The sequence below is a fragment of the Amblyraja radiata genome, chromosome 8 (assembly GCF_010909765.2).
Source record: "Amblyraja radiata isolate CabotCenter1 chromosome 8, sAmbRad1.1.pri, whole genome shotgun sequence".
NCBI classification, from domain to species: Eukaryota; Metazoa; Chordata; class Chondrichthyes; order Rajiformes; family Rajidae; genus Amblyraja; species Amblyraja radiata.
The window spans coordinates 70,359,647-70,383,106 of NC_045963.1; the positions used below are offsets into that span (position 1 = coordinate 70,359,647).

General features: G+C 43.3%; 1 protein-coding gene across 2 annotated transcripts in view; it reads left to right on the forward strand.

Annotated features, from left to right (window-relative positions):
- xrn2 (5'-3' exoribonuclease 2) overlaps nt 1-23,460 on the forward strand; it is a 76,958-nt gene that overhangs the window by 22,802 nt on the left and 30,696 nt on the right. For both annotated transcript variants that reach the window (XM_033026201.1, XM_033026200.1), the window contains exons 12-19: nt 2,320-2,377; nt 2,466-2,573; nt 3,028-3,072; nt 9,840-9,971; nt 17,776-17,888; nt 20,172-20,307; nt 21,895-22,002; nt 22,581-22,670. In XM_033026201.1, coding sequence (XP_032882092.1) covers nt 2,320-2,377; nt 2,466-2,573; nt 3,028-3,072; nt 9,840-9,971; nt 17,776-17,888; nt 20,172-20,307; nt 21,895-22,002; nt 22,581-22,670 — 790 coding nt within the window. The remainder of the gene's footprint in view (nt 1-2,319; nt 2,378-2,465; nt 2,574-3,027; nt 3,073-9,839; nt 9,972-17,775; nt 17,889-20,171; nt 20,308-21,894; nt 22,003-22,580; nt 22,671-23,460) is intronic.

Here is a 23,460-nt window from a genome sequence, read left to right on the forward strand (position 1 = left end):
TAGGAGTAAACGGGTCCTTTTCACAATGGCAGGCAGTGACTAGTGGGGTACCGCAGGGCTCAGTGCTGGGACCCCAGCTATTTACAATATATATTAATGATCTGGATGAGGGAATTGAAGGCAATATCTCCAAGTTTGCGGATGACACTAAGCTGGGGGGCAGTGTTAGCTGTGAGGAGGATGCTAGGAGACTGAAAGGTGACTTGGATAGGCTGGGTGAGTGGGCAAATGTTTGGCAGATGCAGTATAATGTGGATAAATGTGAGGTTATCCATTTTGGTGGCAAAAACAGGAAAGCAGACTATTATCTAAATGGTGGCCGACTAGGAAAAGGGGAGATGCAGCGAGACCTGGGTGTCATGGTACACCAGTCATTGAAAGTGGGCATGCAGGTGCAGCAGGCAGTGAAGAAAGCGAATGGTATGTTAGCTTTCATAGCAAAAGGATTTGAGTATAGGAGCAGGGAGGTTCTACTGCAGTTGTACAGGGTCTTGGTGAGACCACACCTGGAGTATTGCGTACAGTTTTGGTCTCCAAATCTGAGGAAGGACATTATTGCCATAGAGGGAGTGCAGAGAAGGTTCACCAGACTGATTCCTGGGATGTCAGGACTGTCTTATGAAGAAAGACTGGATAGACTTGGTTTATACTCTCTAGAATTTAGGAGATTGAGAGGGGATCTTATAGAAACTTACAAAATTCTTAAGGGGTTGGACAGGCTAGATGCAGGAAGATTGCTCCCGATGTTGGGGAAGTCCAGGACAAGGGGTCACAGCTTAAGGATAAGGGGGAAATCCTTTAAAACCGAGATGAGAAGAACTTTTTTCACACAGAGAGTGGTGAATCTCTGGAACTCCCTGCCACAGAGGGTAGCCGAGGCCAGTTCATTGGCTATATTTAAGAGGGAGTTAGATGTAGCCCTTGTGGCTAAGGGGATCAGAGGGTATGGAGAGAAGGCAGGTACGGGATACTGAGTTGGATGATCAGCCATGATCATATTGAATGGCGGTGCAGGCTCGAAGGGCCGAATGGCCTACTCCTGCACCTAATTTCTATGTTTCTAAACCCCCCCCCCCCCCCACACTTATTTAATTAATTAATTACTTATTTACTGTTATTAGTGACTCCCCCCCCCCCCCCCCCCCCCCCCTTTTTTTGTTTTTTTTGTTAGTACTTTTTGTTTTGTTTATCTTACCATATTTGTGTGGATGTGTATATATGTGAGTGTTGTTTGTCCCCGTTTGGTTCCGACCTGATTCGGGTGGGTTGAAGGTGGGTAAGGGTAAGGGCTTTGAGGGTCGCTTACATACTGTTGCACAATTATGCCTTGACTGTCACTGTCTGTTATCATTGTATGTATGCAAATTGCTGTGAAATTCAAATAAAAAGATTTAAATTAAAAAAAAACAAAATGGGAATATCCCATGTCTTTTATTGTTGTTGATATTGATTTACTGGAGATATGTAATTTCACAATTAGGAGCTTTTTCTCCCCCAGGGACTTGACACCATGCAAACAATTTGGAGAACCTCAAACGAGCATTTAAAAAATAAAAGATATTTTTTTACTCCAGTTTTAAGATATTATCGTTAAATATGTTCTGTTAACGTCTGGTATGTTGGCCTAGACAATTAACAAAGAAGACTAGTAGAGCTAAATTTACATCTAACAAATTTTTAAAAATCCTTATTTCCAATTCCAACTGTAATTGCTGCTTTTTCTATCTAACCTTTTGAGGAGAAGCTTTATGTCGGCATCTGATCAATTTTGGGGACGTGGCTTTGCTGTTCATGTTCACTCTTACTGTCTTGTGCTCCTGATTATATATAATTGGAGCACAAGACAGCTCCAGATTTCATTATTGGTTTCACTATGTTCTCAAATGTAATCTCATTAAGATCAAATATGGATCTCAAAGTGGTGGTAGTAAGAGCACTGCCCGCGAGGGCCGTGATTCTTCTGCCCTCCATTTTACTTTCAGATTTCCTGAACCCTTGAATATATCAAGCAGCTGCAAAACTTAAGTTAGCCCCCAACTGCATCAAAATAGATATAGATATGCATATGGATATATAGAAGGTAGACACAAAATACTGGAGTAACTCAGGCAGCATCTCTGGAGAGAAAGAATGGGTGACGTTTTGGGTCGAGACCCTTCTTCAGACTCTTCCCCCTATGGATAATAGATTTGGAGAGAGTGTTTTTTGAAATGCAAACAGTTCTGTAAAATTGACAGTTTTTACTGAGTTCAGATGTGGTGGCTGAAATCTTGATCTCTTTCTTGAAACTGAGCTGGGTACTTTCTGCTTATTTTTTAGGGAAGGTGCAATTGATCGACTAGTGGGGATTTACAAGAATGTAGTACACAAGACTGGAGTAAGTACAATTTTTAAAAGATGTCGCTCGCTGTATTTCACTCCCAAGCCAAATTCAGATGAAATTAAAACATTCTTCTTCTTTTCAGGGATATCTCACAGAGAACGGTTTTGTCAACTTAGAACGCGTTCAGATGATTATGACTGCAGTTGGAGAAGCTGAGGATAATATCTTTAAGAGGAGAAGAGAGGATGATGTAGGTTGATTCATGTTTTAGGTCTATTTTATGTTAAATATATGATAATCAATAGTTCAATTTAATCTAATCATGGAGGACTTCTTCAGATATTTTTGAATTTAATTGAATAACCAATGAAATATACCAGTCAAAAATCGCTGCACACTAGAAGTGTGTAAAAGTCTATCGAAAATCTTTTTATGGGGTTGGCATAAAAAAAGGTACTGTCTGCTTCACTGTTATGAAACTTGGGCGTAAAATGGGTATCGAGGCTTCAACAGACGGAACAGTTGAACCATGGTGTTCAGGATTTAATTCCTCTTTGCTCTCAATGCTGGTGAGCATACATTTTGAATGCAAATACTCACGATTGTAGAACAAAAGTGCTTTGAAGGAATTAAGTTTCTGTAAATAGATATTTTTTAAGTCCACTGTTAAACCTACTAGTATCACACTTGAAATCTACTTACAGGTGTCATTTCGAAGAAGGATGAAGGAAAAAAACAAGAGGATGAAAGTAAGTAATTTCCTGATTGTGTCGCAGATGTGCTATTAACATTTGTTGGATTTTTATGAATGTTTAATCCAAAATAATTCTATTGGCTGAAATGTTCTCATTATAACTGCTGAGATAATGGGTGCATTTTAATTTTGGTTAAATATATCCCTCACTTGTTTCGTTTTAGAAACAGTATTGGAAAAACTTGTAAGAATTTCTACTGTGCTCTTTGAAATAGATATTGCTTTCCCATAGTAAAATGCTCAACTTAACTATTCCAGATAATTCGTGTTAACAAAGTCAAAGTTTAAGGTCTGTCCAAGTGCATAGTGTTGAAAGAATGTAGATTCAATCCCTATTTCTACACTGTGTTACAATGAAACTGAATAGGTGTAACTATCAGAGATACCATTTTAAGATGGAACTAGACCAAGTGCAGACCCGTTGGGTCTGTTTCCCCAACGGCGTTTTGCGTAGGGGGGGGGGGGGGGGCGCTGCGGCATCAAACTCACATTTACCATCCCCCAAACACACAGGTGGGGGGAGGGGGGGGAAACGGGACAGATTTGGGAGGGAAAGCAGAGCGGGGTAGGGGGTGAGAGAGGGGGATGGGGAGAGAGATGTGGGGGAGGGGGAGGGGGAGAGAGGGGAGGGAGAGTGGAGGGGGAAGTGGAAGAGTGGGGAGGGAGGAGGAGAGGGGTAGGGGGGGTGATGGAAGAGGGACAGAGGGTAGGAGGAAGGGGGTGGCGTAGAGAGGGATGGGGGTGGCGTAGAGAGGGAAGGGGGGTGGGGGAGAGAGGGGTGGGTGGGAGAGGGAGAGGCGTGAGGAGAGGGAAACAGAACCATAGAAATTAAGTGCAGGAGTAGGCCATTCGGCCCTTCGAGCCTGCACCACCATTCAATATGATCGTGGCTGATCATCCAACTCAGTATCCTGTACCTGCCTTCTCTCCATACCCCTTGATCCCTTTAGCCACAAGGCCCACATCTAACTCCCTCTTAAATATAGCCAATTAACTGTCCTCAACTACCTTCTGTGGCAGAGAATTCCAGAGATTCACCACTCTCTGTGTGAAAAATATTTTTCTCATCTCTGTCCTAAAGGATTTCCCCCTTATCTTTAAACTGTGACCCCTTGTTCTGGACTTCCCCAACATCTGGGCATTGTGACATCACACGATAGAACGTTCAGCTGGGGCTGGGGCTGGGGCTGCTTCTTTGGGTGAGAAGCCAGTTTATTTTTGAAATATTGGGGGGGGGGGGGGGGGGGGGGGGGGAGAAGGATTTGATTAAAAATGTGTACTTAAACACGACGAAATGTAATGAGGAGCGGATACTTAGAAAGAAAATTGAAATATCTACCGAAATGGAAAAGATCTCGGCGATTGTGCGTCTGGATTCGGCGTGGCAAGGAATCAAAGGAAGAAATGCAGGCAGCCGTACATGTAAATGGATCCATTCCGATTGGACATCTGCGAGCATCGGCCATTCCGATTGGATATCTGCGAGTATTGGGCATTGTGACATCACACGATGTAACAAATCGAAAGGCAGAAAGGCAGCCGGACGGCAGGCGGCAGCCACAGAGTTTTATATAATAATAGATAGATAGATGTTACATTGACAGGCTATTTGTCCACATGTGGATTTTTTCACACAGAGTTGTGAATCTGTGGAATTCTCTGCCTCAGTGGGCGGTGGAGGCCGGTTCTCTGGATACTTTCAAGAGAGAACTAGATAGGGCACTTGAAGATAGCGGAGTCAGCGGTTTGGGGAGAAGGCAGGAACGGGGTACTGATTGTGGATGATCAGCCATGATCACATTGAATGGCGATACTGGCTTGAAGGGTCGAATGGCCTACTCCTGCACCTATTGTCTATTGGATGCAGAATATATTTTCTTTATTTCAGTCAACGTTCCTGAGAACAGATTATTTTATTATTGAATAGTAGTTTGTGAGCTTTCTATATGATTATTGGCTGCTACATTTATAAAAATGCAACTGTGCTCTTGTTTCAAATGTTCTTTATTAATTCTAAAGTATTTTGGGATTGTTGTGAAAAGAACACATAAATATATCCAAATTCCACATTGTTGACTTTTTACAATTTTTGTATAAATTACTTGAATATAGACAATGAATTTGCTGCTGGAAACATAGAAAATAGGTGCAGGAGTAGGCCATTCGGCCCTTCGAGCCTGCACCGCCATTCAATATGATCTTGGCTGATCATCCAACAGTATCCTGTACCTGCCTTCTCTCCATACCCCCTGATCCCTTTAGCCACAAGGGCCACATCTAACTCCCTCTTAAATATAGCCAATGAACTGGCCTCAACTACCTTCTGTGGCAGTGAATTCCACAGATTCACCACTCTCTGTGTGAAAAAATGTTTTCCTCATCTCGGTCCTAAAAGACTTCCCCCTTATCCTTAAACTGTGACCTCTTGTTCTGGACTTCCCCAACATTGGGAACAATCTTCCTGCATCTAGCCTGTCCAACCCCTTAAGAATTTTGTACGTTTCTATAATATCAATCAATCAATCAAGCACTTTATTCATCCCCGAGGGGCAATTTAAAGGGGGCATTACAGTAGCTTTTTAAAAAAGAAAGGGACACAATCAACGAAGAGACAAACATTCAAAACTACTCTCTGCACCAACCGGTCGACCGCACGAGCAGTGACCCGGCAAGGATTGGGTTGTCGGCAGCGATACAATAATAAAGAACACACAAAATGTAACACAAACATCCACCACAGCATTCATCACTGTGGTGGAAGGCACAAAAATTTGGCCAGCTCCATTTCCCCCCCGTGGACAGGACCAGAGTCAGTCCAGGATCGGCTCTTCCTCACCGGAGACCGCGGCTTTAAGTTGTTGTAGGCCGCAGGCCGGCGATCAAGATTTAAAGTCCCCGCCGCAGCCAGAAGCACCGTAGACTGCAGGGCCGGCGGTCGAAGCTCCCCTCCAGGGGTAATGGTAAGTCCATGCCAGCCCCGCGGTAGAAGTTGGCCGCGGGCCGGCAGTGATGGCTTCTTCTTCCCCCGGGTCCCCCACGAGGGATCCCGGGCTGTAGACGCCGCACCAGCTGGAGCTCTGCAGACCGCGGTTTCAGGCTGCGACTTCAGGCTGCCGGCTGCCCCGGGCCAGCGAAACGGAGCGCTCCCCTCCAGCGAGCCCCAGCGAGGGTTCACCCACTCCACGCCGAGAGTCCACGATGCGCCCGCCGCTGAAGCTGAAGGCACGTCTCCGGGAAAGGCTGCGCCGATCCTTGATGTTAGGCCACGGGGGAGGCGACCTGGAAAAAGTCGCCTCTCCATGGAGGAGGCGACCGAAGCGGTTTCCCCCTTACCCCCCCCACACCACCCCCCACACAAAACACACAAAGGAACATTAAATACATACTTTAAAACAAACTAAAAAATAAAAAAGATTGAAAAAACTGACGCGCTGCTGACATGGCTGCTGCCAGAACAGCGCCCCCGGAGTACATGAACGTCCCCCCTCAATCTTCTAAATTCTAGCGAGTACAAGCCGAGTCTATCCAGTCTTTCTTCTTATGAAAGTCCTGCCATGCCAGGAATCAGTCTGGTGATCCTTCTCTGTACTCCCTCTATGGCAAGAATGTCTTTCCTCAGATTGTACACAAAACTGTACACAATACTCCAGGTGTGGTCTCACCAAGGCCCTGTACAACTGCAGTAGAACCTCCCTGCTCCTATACTCAAATCATAGAAACATAGAAATTAGGAGCAGGAGGAGGCCATTCGGCCCTTCGAGCCAGCACCACCATTCATTGTGATCATGGCTGATCGTCCCCTATCAATCCTTTTGCTATGAATGCTAACATACCATTCGCTTTCTTCACTGCCTGCTACACCTGCATGCCTACTTTCAATGACTGGTGTATCATGACACCCAGGTCTCGTTGCATCTCCCCTTTTCCTAATCGGCCACCATTCAGATAATAGTCTACTTTCCTGTTCTTGCCACCAACTGGATAACCTCACATTTATCCACATTATACTGCATCTGCCATGCATTTGCAGGGCTCTCGCTTAACTTTTTTTCCCTGTTGCCAGCCGGGCAACCTCGGCAGCTTTTTAGGTTGGTCATTTAAGATGGCTTGCATGACGCGTGCGATAATGTGCTCGGACGAAGTGCGTAGTTACCAGTCGGAATTATGGTCAATGAAGCATTCACATATTATTTCTGCTTCAAATAAAGTCACAAACAAAACATATTCACCAACCAAGACATGATATATACCACAATGACATGCAGCAAAATTACAGTACAGTATCTCATCTCTTTTTACACGTTGTAATGAATGCAATTTTTATTATCTCTTTCCTTTTCCAAACAAAAATATGGTTATTCAGCATATGATCAACCTCGGTGAGACCAAGCACAGGCTTGGCGATCGCTTCGCACAACACCTCCACTCAGTTCGCAATAACCAACCTGATCTTCCGGTGGCTCAGCACTTCAACTCCCCCTCTCATTCCGAATCCGACCTTTCTGTCCTGGGCCTCCTCCATGGCCAGAGTGAGGCCCACCGCAAATTGGACGAACAGCACCTCATATTTTGCTTGGGTAATTTACACCCGTGGTATGAACATTGGCTTCTCCAATTTCAGGTAGTCCTTGCTTTCTCCCTCCCCCGCCCCCCCCCCCCTCTCGACATCAGTCTGAAGAAAGGTCTCGATTCGAAACGTCGCCTATTTCCTTCGCTCCATAGATTCTGCCTCACCTGCCGAGTTTCTCCAGCATTTTTGTCTACCCATTCACACAAGTTCTGTTATCCCACTTTCCTCACCCGCCCCCTGCACATTAGGGGCAATTTTACAGTGACAAGTTAACCTACAAAGCCAATGCGTCTTTGGGAGGTGGGAGGAAACCCACACGCTTGCAGGGAGAATGTGCAAATTCAACACACAGTGCCCGAGAACAGGATCGAACACAGATCTCTGGCGTGTGAGGCAGCAAGTCCACCAGCTGTGCCACTATATTTTATTTTCCAACACAAAAAATTATACGTTGATAACTTTGGTTACTTAAAAAAAAAAAAGACCCATTTTCTGTCTTAAATCTCTAAGTGACCCCCTTTAAATCGCTATGTCCCCCTTTACAGCGACTGTGTGTTTTAATTCAATTCAAGGCTATTGGGGCAGTACATTGGCCATTTGCTGTCTAAAATTGCCGGAGACCCGGAATTGAACCTGAATATGGGTGCTGTCTGTATGGAGTTTTGTTTACTCGTTTATAACATTGTTTACAGAGTGCTATGTTTACATATTGTGTTGTGCTGCTGCAAGTAAGGATTTAATTGTTCTAACTGGCACGTGAGAGAATAAAACACTCTTGACTATCCCTGATGTGTGGGATAGAACTAGAGCACGGGTGATCGGTGCTCGGCGTGGACTCGGTGGGCCGGGAACGGGAGATAAAAGTTCAGTTTGTCTATATACTATAGACCATATATATACACAATAAATAAACAGATAAAATGCAATAGGCTGTTATTTTTCAGAGTTTGGAGTTAGGTGGTGGTGGGTCCACCAGTTTAAATTCCATTTTGAATATTTTTGGAGGACCAGGAAACCAAGAATCAAGAGTTACTCCAGGGAGTTACTGCAGCTCCAGGGAGTGATTCTGCGTTGTTTTGCAGTGGTCGCGGTGAGGCAGCGACCAGACAGCAATGGCGGCCAGAACTCCCACAATGCAAAGGGAGGGAGAAAGTGGCCGACGCCGACCAGTTGCCGTGGCAGTGTGCATGTGCAGGGCCGCACATGCGCACAACCACGGCCGATGATGTGCTCGGCGGCCGGCCGTGCCGAGCAGAGACCTGAGACCCGAGCCGAGAGCTAGCGCCGAGCGGAGAACCGAGTATTCATAGCAATAGGATTTGAGTATAGGAGCAAGGGGGTCCTACTGCAGTTGTACAGGGTGCTGGTGAGACCACACCTGGAGTATTGTGTGCAGTTTTGGTCTCTTAATTTGAGGAAGGACATTCTTGCTATTGAGGGAGTGCAGCCTAGGTTCACCGAGTTAATTCCCGGGATGGCGGGACTTACATATGAAAGAATGGATCAAATGGGCTTATATTCACTGGAATATAGAAGGATCAGAAGGGATCTTATAGAAACATATAAGATTCTTACGGGATTGGACAGGCTAGATGCAGGAAAAATGTTCCCGATGTTGGAGCCCAGAACCAGGGGTCACAGTTTAAGAATAAGGGGTAGCCCATTTAGGACTGAGATGATGAAAAAAACATTTCACCCAGAGTTGTGAATCTGGAATTCTCTGCCACAGAGGGCAGTGGAGGCTAATTCACTGGATTTATTCAAGAGAGAGTTGGAAATAGCTATTGGGACTAACGGAAACAAGGGATATAGGGAGAAAGCATGAACGAGGTACTGATTTTGGATGATCAGCTATGATCATATTGAATGGCCTATTACTGTGCCTATTTTCCATGTTATATCTGGGGGAAATGTGCATTCCATTATAGATTTGTTACAGTTTTTGGACAAGATTGCTTCTTAAAGTTGGTTGATATTGGTCTGATCTGTGCCTCTCTGGATGTGCTTTTTGCATGATTTTCTTTTCTTTGGGGGAACTCAACCTGCTGATCTACCTTTTGCAGTCATTTGGGTGTGCTTTGTGATTCTGTTGCATTCTGCTTATCTTGAAATTGTGTTGATTGCTGGTGTGTTGTAGATTTTTTACTTTTTTTTAATCAATGCTCTATCTATTGCTTTTTTTCTTTCATCAGACCGATGCACCATCCTTTATTCCAGGTGGACAGCTTGCTCCACAACCTTTGGGCCAGCGAAGTGGCGGAAGTAAACCTCAGGCCGTTCAGAGTCCAAGACAGACGGCCTATGACATGAGAGTACAGAATAGGGTGAGATTATGATAGGCATTAGGAACAAAAGCAAGTATTTTGTATGATGATCAGATGTTCAAATAGAGTTTATCACCTATTAAAGTAATAGCCTTTATATCAGAAGAATGATTTTAACTATTTGCTGCACTATTAACTATTTAACTAAGATGCTGCAGCTCTTGAACAAATTTTGAGGCCTCAACTGGGGGTATTGTTTTGTGGAGACTTGTATTTATTTTGTCGAATTTGTCATGTTAGTTCTCTGCCCACTGTTATTTAATAAGAACATCATCCCATGTCTAGAAATAATATTTTGTGTTTTTGTAACAAGTACACTCTCAGCTTTGTGGGATTGTTGACTTGGGTGAGATCTGGATTAACTGAAGTCTGTCCATTCTTTGGCTACATCCATGTTTTCCAGTGTCAGATGATAAAGTGAGAGAATCGGCCTGCCTGTCCAAGCAGTTTTGAAATTGATCTGAATGGTTTTTTTCCTCAAACACTCGAGAGACATGGGTTGCTACAACAGTTACATTGAAAATTCCGTAGCTTCCTCATTGTTTGCTGCTCAAATGATCATGTGAAGCAAATGCACACGAAGCAGTGGCCGTAAAAAACTAGATTTCCATGTTTTAGATTCATGGATTTATGGAAAGAAGAATGAGCTTTGGTAAAATGACAATGAACAAATGTAAAAAGCAACAGACCCTTCTGAAAGGAATTCAAGAACATGAGTGGGAAAACATTGTGAAACTTATTGACTAACGATTCCCAGTTTTCAAATGGTTGCCTGAAAAGGCATTTTTCATGGGAAAGGAAACAATTTGAGACTGAAGAAAATGACCTTGAAATCTAGAATGCGTGGATTTAGTTTTGGAAGGAAATGCACTGCAATTCTGTTGGAATTCTTACTGGATACAATGGTTGGTAGATGAGGAGAAAATTGAATTTATGCCTTTCAGAAATTTTTTGATAGGGTATCTTGATAATCTTGGTAATAACATAATGAGTTGGTGTTGTTTTATAGCTTTTTCCATTTGGAAAAAATAGTTACTAGTGAGCCCAAAGAACATATTTTCTCTAATCTCTGGAGCTAGAATTTACTTCCTTTTGTAATTTTTTATTTTGTGTTGTTTTTCTTCCCTCTTGAAAATGGTTGGGTAGAGACTCAGATGTGTGGAGTTTGTATGTTCTCCCTGTGACCACGATCGTTTTCTCTGGATGCTCTGGCTTCCTGTCACACTCCAAAGGCATTGTATTGTATTCAAATTTATTGTCATTGTCTCAGTTAGAGACAACGAAATGAATTTCCCTTACAGGCAGTATCATAAAAAATAAATAAATAATAATAAACAATAAAACATATTAAAAATAAAATAGAATTTTTAAAAAAAAGAAGAAGGAAAAAAAAGGGAAAAAAAGCACAAACACAGAAAGTCCACGACACAACATAACACAGTGGCACCAAGGTGAGGAAGGCACCATAGTCCAGCCAGCCTCCCCTCCGTTCTCCCCAGTTCACTCGTGGTCGAGGCCTTCCTAGCACCCGCAGTCGCCGCCCCGGGTGGCCCGATGTTCAGGCCCTCACGCCGGGCTGGTGGAATGCCGACGCCGATCCCCGACGGTGAACATCCTCCTCAGCAGCCCGGACCTCCAGATCAGCCGCCTCCCGCAGCTCCCGAGTCCGCAGGCCGAGCCGGGTGGAGTCGCAGGACCCCGCGTTGTCTATCAGCGCCGCCCGCGTTGGGAGCCCGCAAACCGCAGCTCCATGATGTCGGTGCAGCAGGTCCAGCACTCCGGGCTCCAGACGGCGACCCCCGGTAAGGCATCGCCAGCCCCGCGATGTTTCAGCGCTGTCCCACCGCTGCTGGAGCTCTGGTCGATCCCGGCAGGAAAGGCCGCGCCAATCCAGGTAGGCCGCTGGGGGGGCGAGGACGTGACTCGAATAATAGTCGCGTCCTCTCCAGGAAGCGACAGAAGGACGGTATCCCCCTTACCGTGCCCGCTTCCCCCACATAAAGACATTAAAAAAACCCATCAAAAACACACTTTAACAAAAAAACAAAAAGATACCGGGCTGTAGGTGGAGGCTGCTGGCACCAGCGCCACCGGAAGTACAACAATAGTGCAGCTGTGTAGGTTAATTGGCTTCTGTAAATTAGCCCTAGTGTGTAGGATAAACCTTGGTGATCGCAGGTTGGAGCTACCCTGGTGGGCCGAAGGGCCTGTTTCTACACTGTATCTCTAAAACTAAAGAATAGCCATTCTTGAATGAGCCAGTCTTATCAAATTGTGACAGAACAATAGCCACAGTTGGTGAAGCATTGAATTCTAGTTGCCGTACCATAATGAGCATATCGGGGCTGTGTATGAGAAAATCAAACTGATAACAAGGATAATCACAAGTAGAGAGATTAAAGAAGACAAAAGAGACTACAGATGCTGGAAATAAACTGCTGGAGGAAATCAGCAGGTCAGGAGGGAAATGGACAGGCAGTATTTTGGGTCAGGACCCTTCAACTCTTCCCCCCCCCCCCCCTCCGACTTGAAATGTCTATTGATTTCACTCCACAGATGCTGTCTGACCACTGAGTTCCTCCAATAGTTTATTTTTTTGTAGGAAATTAAAGAGACATGGTTATTTGAAAATTCATTGTTTAAAGGAAAAAAGAACACTTTTAGGATTGCTCCAATCTCTAGAGATTTGGAAACATAGAAAATATGTCAGGTGTCTTTAAACCCGGCAACAGTAATTTTTGAGTTTCATTGTAGGATGTTGTCAAGACAGTTGAAACATTCAGAAATTATTATTGTCGTGCACTGTGTACAAAATAAAACGAGAGAGAGATTTTTTTAAATGGGTCAGCCCAGATGAGTACTGATCTAGCCTATGTAATGTTGTCGGAAGAAATTGCAGCTAGATACAAAATGCTGGAGCAACTCAGCGGGTAATCTCTGGAGAAAAGGAATAGGTGACTTTTCAGGTCGAGACCCTTCAGACTGAAGAAGAGTCTCGACCCGAAACGTATTCCTTTTCTCCAGAGACGCTGTCTGACCTGCTGAGTTACTCCAGCATTTTGTGTGTATCTTGCGTACTTTCATTACTTTGTTATCCATTCATGTGGATATTTATGTGAACTCTTTGTGTGCTGCCCTTCAGATATTGGTTTTTATTTAATCTATACACAGAAGCAGAATTGAGGTTTTGAACCACGTTGTTTTACTTGCTTAATGTCATACCTTAAATTCATCTAATGTACCAAACTGATTGGGCATCAATAGCGGCAACTACATGTGTTCTTCATTGCTATCTTGACCATAAAATGGGGAGAACTGCTGTTAACAGAACGGACAGTACACAAAAATGCTGGAGAAACTCAGCGGGTGCAGCAGCGTCTATGGAGCGAAGGAGATAGGCAACGTTTCGGGCCATGTTGGACAGTGTTGTCTTCAACTTTGTTCTTAATCTACAAGTCATCTTAACTTGCAGAGCTTAGGGTGTTCTACCTGAATAGATGTTGTTCTATATGCTGGCTCGATAGGCCAGGCAAAGTTGATATTCTATAATGCAGGCTAGCAGTACACAATTAATATTAATTTGACGTTTTCCTTTGTAGAAGTAAAGAGCTGAGTAGAGGTAGACTTGCTTTCCATCTCCCTCTGTAGTAATTTACCTCAGGGGGCTTTTGTTGTGTTCCTGGATGCCTGAAATGAGAGGAATACAAGTCTCCAGCATAATAATTTCCTGTTTGGTTGAGCACAGTTCAAGTATGTGAAGTTCCCTTGCATTTCAGAATGGTTGTCTGTCACTATGATAATGGCTCGTCATTTGTCACAAGAGGTCTACAGCACAGAAACAAGCCCTTGAACTAAAATAATGTTTCCACACTAATGTTAGCGTACTGTGCCTTATTCTTTAGAGCCTTTTTATTTAGAAAGCACCCTCCCATCATCCGGCACCACACTCACTGCTATCAATGATATAAATATCTCTGCCAGCGTCCCTGTAAGTTCTTCCCTCACTGCTCACAATGTCCGAGGATATACTTGATCAGGTCTCGAGCTTTTTTCGATCTCTGTGTATTAAGACCTCCAGCACCACATTATTCAATTACAAGAGAGCAAGGATACTGAGGAGCAGCTTGCTATGTCTGCTGGCCTTCCCAAATCTCTTAAAGGGGCAAGACATTATCAGTTCCTCCTGCTGGTCACCTGTTTCTGGGGAGCTACATTACCTTTTGTTGTCTTCTTCCCTTTCTGAAGGGGTCTGTGCATTCTTTTACCTCACTCCCAGACAGTGTCTCGTTGATATACTGTCCTGCAGGCACAAACTCAGTAACACATTAATATAATATCTTGTTCCCCACTCCCGTTTTTATTTGAAGTCAGTCCTTTAAAGTGGGGCTTGTCCCAAAAGTCGTATAGGTCGTCGGTGTTGTTTCTTTATTTAATTTTGGATTATCAGCCGTGATCACAATGAATGGCAGTGCTGGCTCGAATGGCCTCCTCCTGCACCTATTTATAAATTTTGGATTCGGTCTTGAAATTGTATGGTACTCCTGCACAGTAAGTTTGTTTTCTCTCCCTAGTGCCATTTCCATCCCTTAGTTGCCATCCCTTCTCATACTAGCTACTATGTTTCCCTGTCTTGCTGCTTCCTTTCAGTGAGGGTTTCTCGAGAATTGGATTCTATGTATCTCCTCCTACTTGGAAGGGGTGGTGTTCTTTCTGATTTATAGTGCTGTTTCTCAGGCCATGTGAGGGTGCCTTTAATTTTAATTGATGGTATTATTGTTAACTGGCAGGTTAGGGCTACCGAAATTCGGAGTCCCAAGAGTCTCGGTACCCTCTTGGAATCCATCGGTTTCTGTAACGCCGTGGCCTCCTTCTCTGCCCCCTTCCTTCTGGATAACATTCTCTCATAGGACACGACGAACTCCAGTGTCCCAATCCCCCACAGCTGAAACACTGATCGGGACGGATCGCTCTATAACCTCTCCAGCCAAACCAAGGAAAGGTCGGTTCCATGAATGGGAGGTTTATCCAGGCCTTGAGGTCTTCTTCCTCCTTATCCACTTCTGTTCTTATTTCTTTTATTTGAACCTTTAATAGCCAGGCTGCCTTGAGGTCTGACTGTGTGGTCTGGGGAACATTTATACCTGATGCGGGCATCTCCTTACAAGCACACTGTCTACGTGGAGTCTGTTCTAAATCCCCTTCATTGGTGAATTGCTCTGACATAATGATATTATCCATGTCTGGATCAATCCCTCCATATTCTCCTCCTTTCCCACCCTCTGAAAAGCTATTTGTTCTATCGCGGTACTTAACGAAGAATTCTTTCATCCTCCTGCTACTGGAGTTCCTAATTAATTTCGGCACCCATGTCGCTGGAGTCTTCCTTCTAGCTCCTTGATTTCCCCAACTGTCCTCCACTTGTGGGGCAATCATCGGAGATAGAGGATCTCTCCCCGATGTCTCTACTTCAGATTTAAATTTAGGGGGAGGAGCCGAAGATAACGCTGACTCCTCCCGTGTGCCCTGCTCGCAAGCTGTGCATGGTTTCTCCGAATTGGGAACATGAGAGTTCTGTGAGGAATACTGTGGCTCTAGCTCCACTCCAAAAAATTCTGGGCATATGATAAATATCTCTCCCTTCAAGATATGCAGGCACTGTTTCACTCTTACCGAATTTAACAGATTTAGGTTTCGTCGGCACCTCATCTTTAAGAGCCGTCTCAGTAGTCTCCCTTTCAAAAGATGATACTCTCTCCTGCTCCTGCTGTTGGCTTGCTAGTTCTCCCTGTCCCTGCTCTGGAATGTCCCGAGAAGGATCAGTTCTATCGTGTTCTCCTATTCCCAATTTACAAGCCGCCATTCTTAGGGTGGACAGCAAAACAATTTATTTATTTATTTTTATTTTAGTGAGGAACGTTCTCCACATCCCAATTAACTCATTTTCTACTTCACTATTCCCATATTTTTTAACGGTCATTTCTATATAGCTTATTCCTATTACGGATTTTAGTCCACCCAACGGCCAAAGTTCGTCTTTCAAAATTGCATTTAATTCCCCAGGTGATCCTCTTAGTCTATCCGCTTCATGTGGAAGCTCCTCGCAAATTATCCGTATCGGGCTTTCCAATCTGTTTGATCGGTCCTTCTCAGAGACATTCCGCATTCTCAGAACAATGGTCACAACACAAATTGCAAGCATCTTTGGAAACCTTTATTGCTGTTTATCAACATGAGGACCATAGTTGTACCAATGAAAGTCAAAAAAGCTATTATGAGACTGAGAAACACAAATAAAACTGTTAGAGACATCAGCCAAACCTAAGGCTTACCAAAATTAACTGTTTGGAACATCATTAAGAAGAAAGAGAGCATTGGTGAGCTTACTAATCGCAAAGGGACTGGCAGGCCAAGCAAGACCTCCCCAGCTGATGACAGAAGAATTCTCTCTAAAGTAAAGTAAAACCCCCAAACACCTGTCCCACAGATCAGAAACACTCTTCAGGAGTCAGGTGTGGATTTGTCAAAGACCACTGTCTGCAGAAGACATAATAAACAGAAATACAGAGGCCACACTGCAAGATGCAAACCACTGGTTAGCCGCAAAAATAGGATTGCCAGGATACAGTTTGCCAAGAAGTACTTAAAAGAGCAACCACGGTTCTGGAAAATGGTCTTGTGGACAGATGAGATGAAGATTAACTTATATCAGAGTGATGGCAAGAGCAAAGTATGGAGCAGAGAAGGAACTGCCCAAGATCCAAAGCATACCACCTCATCTGTGAAACACGGTGGTGGGGGTGTCATGGCCTGGGCATTTATGGCTGCTGAATGTACTGGCTCACTTATCTTCATTGATGATACAACTGCTGATGGTAGTAGCATAATTAATTCTGAAGTGTATAGACACATCCTATCTGCTCAGGTTCAAAGGAATGCCTCAAAACTCATTGGCCGGCGGTTCATTCTACAGCAAGACATTGCTCCCAAACATACTGCAAAAGCAACAAAGGAGTTTTTCAAAGCTAAAAAATGGTCAAATCTTGAGTGGCCAAGTCAATCACTTGATCTGAACCCAATTGAGCATACCTTTTATATGCTGAAGAGAAAATTGAAAGGGACTAGCCCCCAAAACAAGCATAAGCTAAAGATGGCTGCAATACAGGCCTGGCAGAGCATCACCTGAGAAGACACCCAGCAACTGGTGATGTCCATGAATCGCACACATCAAGCAGTCATTGCATGCAAAGGATATGCAACAAAATACTAAACATGACTACTTTCATTTACATGACATTGCTGTGTTCCAAATGTTATGGTGCCCTGAAATGTGGGGACTATGTATAAACACTGCTGTAATTTCTACATGGTGAAACCAAAATATATAAAAAATACCGTTTATTAAATCTGACAATGTGCACTTTAATCACATGTGATTTTTCCTATTACAAATCTCAAATTGTGGAGCACAGAAAAAAATAAATGATGGGTCTTTGTCCCAAACATTATGGAGGGCACTGTAGATGACATCGTTGATTTTTAAAAGGCCATTTTCTCTCCCTTGGTACCCTATTGCCCATGGTATACGTAGCATCCCTTTCGATTGTCCTTTTCATCTTATTTGCTAAAGCTGTCTCGGGTCCTCATTTTGACCTTCTGAGGTGTCGAGGTGTTGCCACACCACTATTGAGCAGTACGTAGAACCCCTGCGTCATTGCAACAAATCCTTTGCTAAGTTGTGATTTGTTTGAGTCAGATATTCACTTTTGAAATACCATTATTAAAATCTTCCATATTAATTTTCTAGACTCCATCGCAAAACAGCAGTACAAATTCGGATGGGAGCCCAGTTCCACTGGGAATGAAGAGGAAGAATGGCGATAATGAGGACGATGATGATGAACCACCAGATAATATCAGGTTCGTTTATCCTGTGGTTGCCTTGTTTAACCATTCAATATATTCCCAAAATAGACACTAATTAGTACCACTTAATTTGAAGTAGCTAATGCCATAATCTCTCCATCACTGCTTTTCCATTTGTTGAGCACTAATTAATATGGAAAGGATGGGAATGCAGAGCAAAGTACTTTGAGACGTTGGAGCTATTAATTCTGTGTAGTGAAATTAGTATGCAAGTAGTTGTTCAATTAAAAGTTCTTTCTCCCACAGAGATCAAACTACAAATTAGGTAGACATATCACCATTTTATGAATATGTGATTATATAAACTGAAAGCATGTGTGGATACCAAGTAGTTCTGTTCATTTGCAGTGCTTAACATTGTATTAAGTTACCTTAAGACTGTAACATCTGTACTGGTGGTGGTGACATGAGAAATACTTTTTAAAGTTGAATGTTTGTCTAAGATTGGCCCTTGGGAATAAGAGTGTTTTTAGAATAAACTCATTTTCTCAAGCCAATAGTAGATAGAAAATAATGTCAATTTATACTGAAGTCTTTACATTTGGATTCTGGCATCTGTAGTAATTGTAATTCATGCCACATGTCAACTCTTTATGCGCTGCACATCCAAGCAGTGTGCATCCTCATAAGATCATGAGATCATAAGAGCATGCAATTAAAGGCGCACTGCTGTTGAATGAAGGTGTTCGGTTGTTGTTCACAGCTAGCTGTCATGCTTTTTATCCAGTTTCAATGGTGAGCTTTGAGCTTCTATATCTTCTCTTAAACCCGGTGTGGATGTCAAAATAAAATGGATGACAATTATTCAGGAACCATTGTCTACATTGTTTCTTAACTTCCACGAGCTGAATTTCGTCTCTGGCTTTCTAGATTGCAATGCTCGAAAAATTATGTATCCATATATCACTTTGTATATTTCAGTGTGTTTAACAAAAACTTCAATAATTGGCTCTTGAGGGAATGCTTGAATTGGTTTGGTTAATAGTTTATAAATGGCCACCTAAACCCTGCTTGTTAGGATAATGAGTGATTTGTTTAGAATTACTAGGGTAGTGGTGTAGGACCAATTCAAATGTCAAGATTTTATACTGCATCAAGCATTTTGTGCTTTTGTTGGGTATTGAAAATATTGGTTTGAAGATAATTCCATTTTGTTCAGTGCTTTCAGAACAGGACTAGTTTTGCCTATACTTGCTCTTTTTCTTTAGGTGCTCAATGACTTGGATTCATATGCCTGTGCATGGGTTTTTTTTAAATAAAGAGAGCTTGATAGCAAATCATATACTGCGGGCACTCAAGGTAATGAGGAATTTCCCATGTTGGTGGGGAAAATTCTGCATTGAAGCTTCATATTTTTGACAACGAGAAAACATTTTTTTGCTTCCTTCAGTAATTTTACTGATTCAACAAAAAAATCTTAGAATTGTAGGAAACGGGCATTAGTACTGCAGAACTGGAATTTTGGAATGATGGCTGAAGTCTTGTTCAGAGCTCTGCGGAAGCAAGATGAAACTTAACATAGATTTTGTTTTGACTTGCATTCTGACTTTCTGACGTATTAAATTCTATGTACATTAAATTCACCTCTATCTTGAAAGTACCCAAGAGATTCAGTGTGATTTCTTTTCATTAAAAATCTTGCCTTCTTGCTTTTTCATAAGGCTGTGTTTTTTTTTCAGTCATGTTTATTTCTGCCCAGCTTTCAATGCTTTAGCCAAACAAGAAATTGTTGCAGGGCTTTGCTTAAACCTACTAGTACTGCTATACTTACCATGGTGGGTATTGCTGGAGGAATAATGGCCAAATTGGCCAAACAAGTGAGGGTTTGCCAATATACAGATTCATGTCATAGAATTCTTCAATTCTGTGCCACAGAGAGGCTGATTGAATTTTTGGACTCTCAATGTCAGGAAAGTAGTGATTTAAAAGTTCATCTAAAGTCATGAATGATGGTACAGGCTTGAGTATGCCTTAATTTTGCTTTTATTTATTATGTTTTTAAAGTGCATTTTGATATCCTACCAAGCCAGTTTGTGAATTTGAATTTTGTTTATTAAATTATATTTGTTTAAAAATCCAAGAAAAAGTTGTGATCTCATGTTTCCGATGCAAGTTCAAGAAGCATTCTTAACTTATTCATTCTCTTCTAAATATGACTCCAATGTTGCACCAATGTAGTTCACTTTTAAGGGCCTTGCAATGAGTCTAAGCAAGCAGTTCAGTTATATCACACTTTTGCTAGTGATAATAATAATATTTTAAAATTTTATTTTGCAGGTTGTGGGAAGATGGTTGGAAGCAACGTTACTATAAAAGAAAGTTTGATGTTGATGCTACTGATGAAACATTCCGCAGAAAAGTTGTAGAATCGTATGTTGAAGGTTTGTGTTGGGTTCTTCAATATTATTATCAGGTATGTACAATTTTTTGCTTCTGATCTATCTATTGAAGTAATATTACAGCAGATTCCAAATGTCTTTTTTAAGTGAGCATATTTTGAAATATTTCCCATTTTACTGAAATTCACAATCAAGAATCCTTGAGGCCAAGTAAAGGCATGCTGTGCAGCACCCTCTTGCAAATAGCAGGTGGAGGCGAAGAAGACATTTCCAAGCATGCTGAGAGTTATTAAGCCAGATGAAAATGCATTAATTGTCATTAAGCTTTTACTAGTTGTTTGTTGGAGGTATAGATTAGAGCTTGCAGAAGAACCATCCATTTTGTCTGCTATGTGTATAAGCGAGTTCGGTATTCCGACTGCATATGCATGCCCAGGTCATAGGTCACTAGCTATAAACAGTCTCGGCAACAGTGGTGTTGCATTGTATGCAGGCTTGCATTTCATTCACGGTTGAGGTCGGGCCCGGCTCTCCATCGCTGCGGGCGCTGTTGAATTGCTGCTGGGCTGTCCTCGTCCCCTTCCAGTGTCCCGTCCCTGTCCGGGGTGGCCCTGGGCTAGTGGGGCAGCCCGGACTTGCAGCTGCTGGCTCCAGCTCGGCTCTGCCTGTCCTACCCGGTTGGCCGGCAACCCTCCACCTCCGACACTGAGATGCTACTGAAGATGGGCATCCGCCGGCCCTGCTCGAAGACAGGCGACTCAGAGCCGCTGCTGCTGGAGTCGTCCTGGTCGGAGAGAGAGTCTGCGGACGGGCTCCTGCCGGCCATGGGCAGGCCGGGTGCCCGCTGGAGCTGCTAGTGCTGGCGGCAGCAGCAACCTCCTCCCCCTCGCTTGCCCAGCCCCAAGCCTAGAGTCCGGGCCAGCTCCAGGTTGGGGCTGAAGTCGAGCTCCGGGCCAGAAGAGGCTGAGCCCAGGCTGGCGCAGGCGAGGCCGGGGCCCTCGCTCCTATTCGGGGTTGTGGATGAAGTGGCAGCGGGTGCCGTAGGGGCAGAACCTGGTGGGTGCAAGGTACGTCTTGTACTTGGGGTGGCGGCTGAGGGAGCTCAGCTCGCTCAGGCCGTGGGCGAACTGGCACTTGTCGCCGTAGCAGCCCATCGGGGAGTGGGTTCCTCTGTAGTTGAAGTGGGGTTGGGCTGGAGTTGCCACTGGCTGTGGGCCTCGAGTGTGAGCGGGGGGAGGGGGGTAACCGGGGACGGTCCAGTGGCGGTTTGGCAGCGCTTGCGACGCCGGGGACATGGGTTCTATCCTGACTGCGGATGGGGCGCAGCAGCTGCCGGGAGCCGGTCCAGTCTTCCCCCCCCCCCCCCTTGCCCTCCGGGTGTCCGCCCCCCGAGTCTCCCACTGAAAAAATACAAAAAAATCGGACCCAAACTATACTCATCGCTTCGTTCGATTTTTATTTATAGCGTTCGCCCTTTGACAAATCCCATGATTTCTGGCGTTTTCGGAATATCGTGCTCGCTTATTACATGAGTAGCTTACTGTCCATCCTTGTGATTAAAAATCTAAATACAAATATCTTTGTTTCCAAGGTAAATTGCATATAATTTTTAAGATCATTAAACGAAAGGGATTTAAAATAAAATTACATTCGATTTGCAGGGGTGTGCTTCCTGGAAATGGTTCTACCCGTTCCACTATGCGCCATTTGCTTCAGACTTCACAGACATTAAGGATATGCCTTCCACGTTTGAAAAAGGAACACTGCCGGTGAGAAATTGACATTCGACACAAACGCATACTGCATACTGCGTGTTGCCTCTTGGTGACTTTTCCCCCTTTGTGTAAAAGTTAATAAAAACTACAGGAATGTAGATAATCCATTATGTAACTTGATGTTTTAAAAAAATAGGGCAGATTTAGGTTGTACAATTCCCAGTGCAAACTGCATTGACGATTTCTGGTGTTTATTGTCTGAATGCAGGATTCCCACTCCTAGCCAGGCCTAATGGTCTACCACAGCAGGCTGAAATGGTCTTGAGCATTTGAATGCAAGAAATAGATGCTTAGTTTGTTCCTCGTGACTTATTGAAAATACTCTACATAGGACAGATGATGTTCAGCTATACTTGAAATGGTGTTCAGCTGAACTTGAAGTAAACTGTATTGTTAATCTGACTGTACAAACTTTCAAACTAAGCTATTTACATGTTTACCAAATAGATAATAGAGCCATTTTTGGTCATGTATGCTTGCTTGTTTGCATACATCTGCTTTTTTGTCGGTGACAGTACATATTTTATGCTTAATTTTGAATAATGTGAACATGTTTGAAATTTTGTTTGCAGTTCAAACCGCTGGAACAATTGATGGGAGTATTTCCTGCTGCAAGTGGTAACTTCCTCCCAAAGACCTGGCGGGTCCTGATGGAAGATCCAGTGAGTTGTTATTAAAAAAATGTCGACCTTTGTGGAAGACTGGTGTAAAAAACATATAATCTGCAAGTTATTGTCATAAAATGAACACTTCATTTAGTGTTGATGGAAAATATTTTAAAGTTTCAGTCCATTTATCATTTCAATTATTTGTAATATTGTATTTGAAACTTGTTTATCTTTCAACCATCATTTCCTAAATATCAATATTCAATTACTAATCTTTCAATTCTATGGCCAATGTTTCTTCTCCGTCAGTTATGTTATTTTTTGTAACTTTACAGGATGTGGCTGGTGCTTTTGGAGTCCTTTGCCAATCATAAGTTCTAGCTGAATTAGGGCATTTGACACATCGTCTACCACCGGTAGAACATTCAATCATGGCTGATCTATCTTTCCCTCTCAACCCCATTCTCCTGCTTTCTCCCCACAACCCCATTCTCCTGCCTTCTCCCCACAACCCCTGACACCCTTACTAATCGAGAATCCTGCTACTGTTGGCAGTGATAAACCTTATGTTGACACCACCTTGGTTTACTAGGCCATCTCAGTGAGCAGTGAACACACACGTTGCTTCAAAGTTTAGGGTCACACATAGGCTGTGTCACGTATCGGGAAAGGTTGGAGATTTCCTTGCCTGAATGACAATGACAAGTTTCTCACAATTTGGTACTCTCATGGTTGCCATTATTAATATAAACTTTTTATTCTACGTTTTTTAAATTGTGCTTAAATTAAACTCCCTTACTGCCTTGAGATTTAAATTATTGTCTGGTGCTTCTAGAGTCCTTTA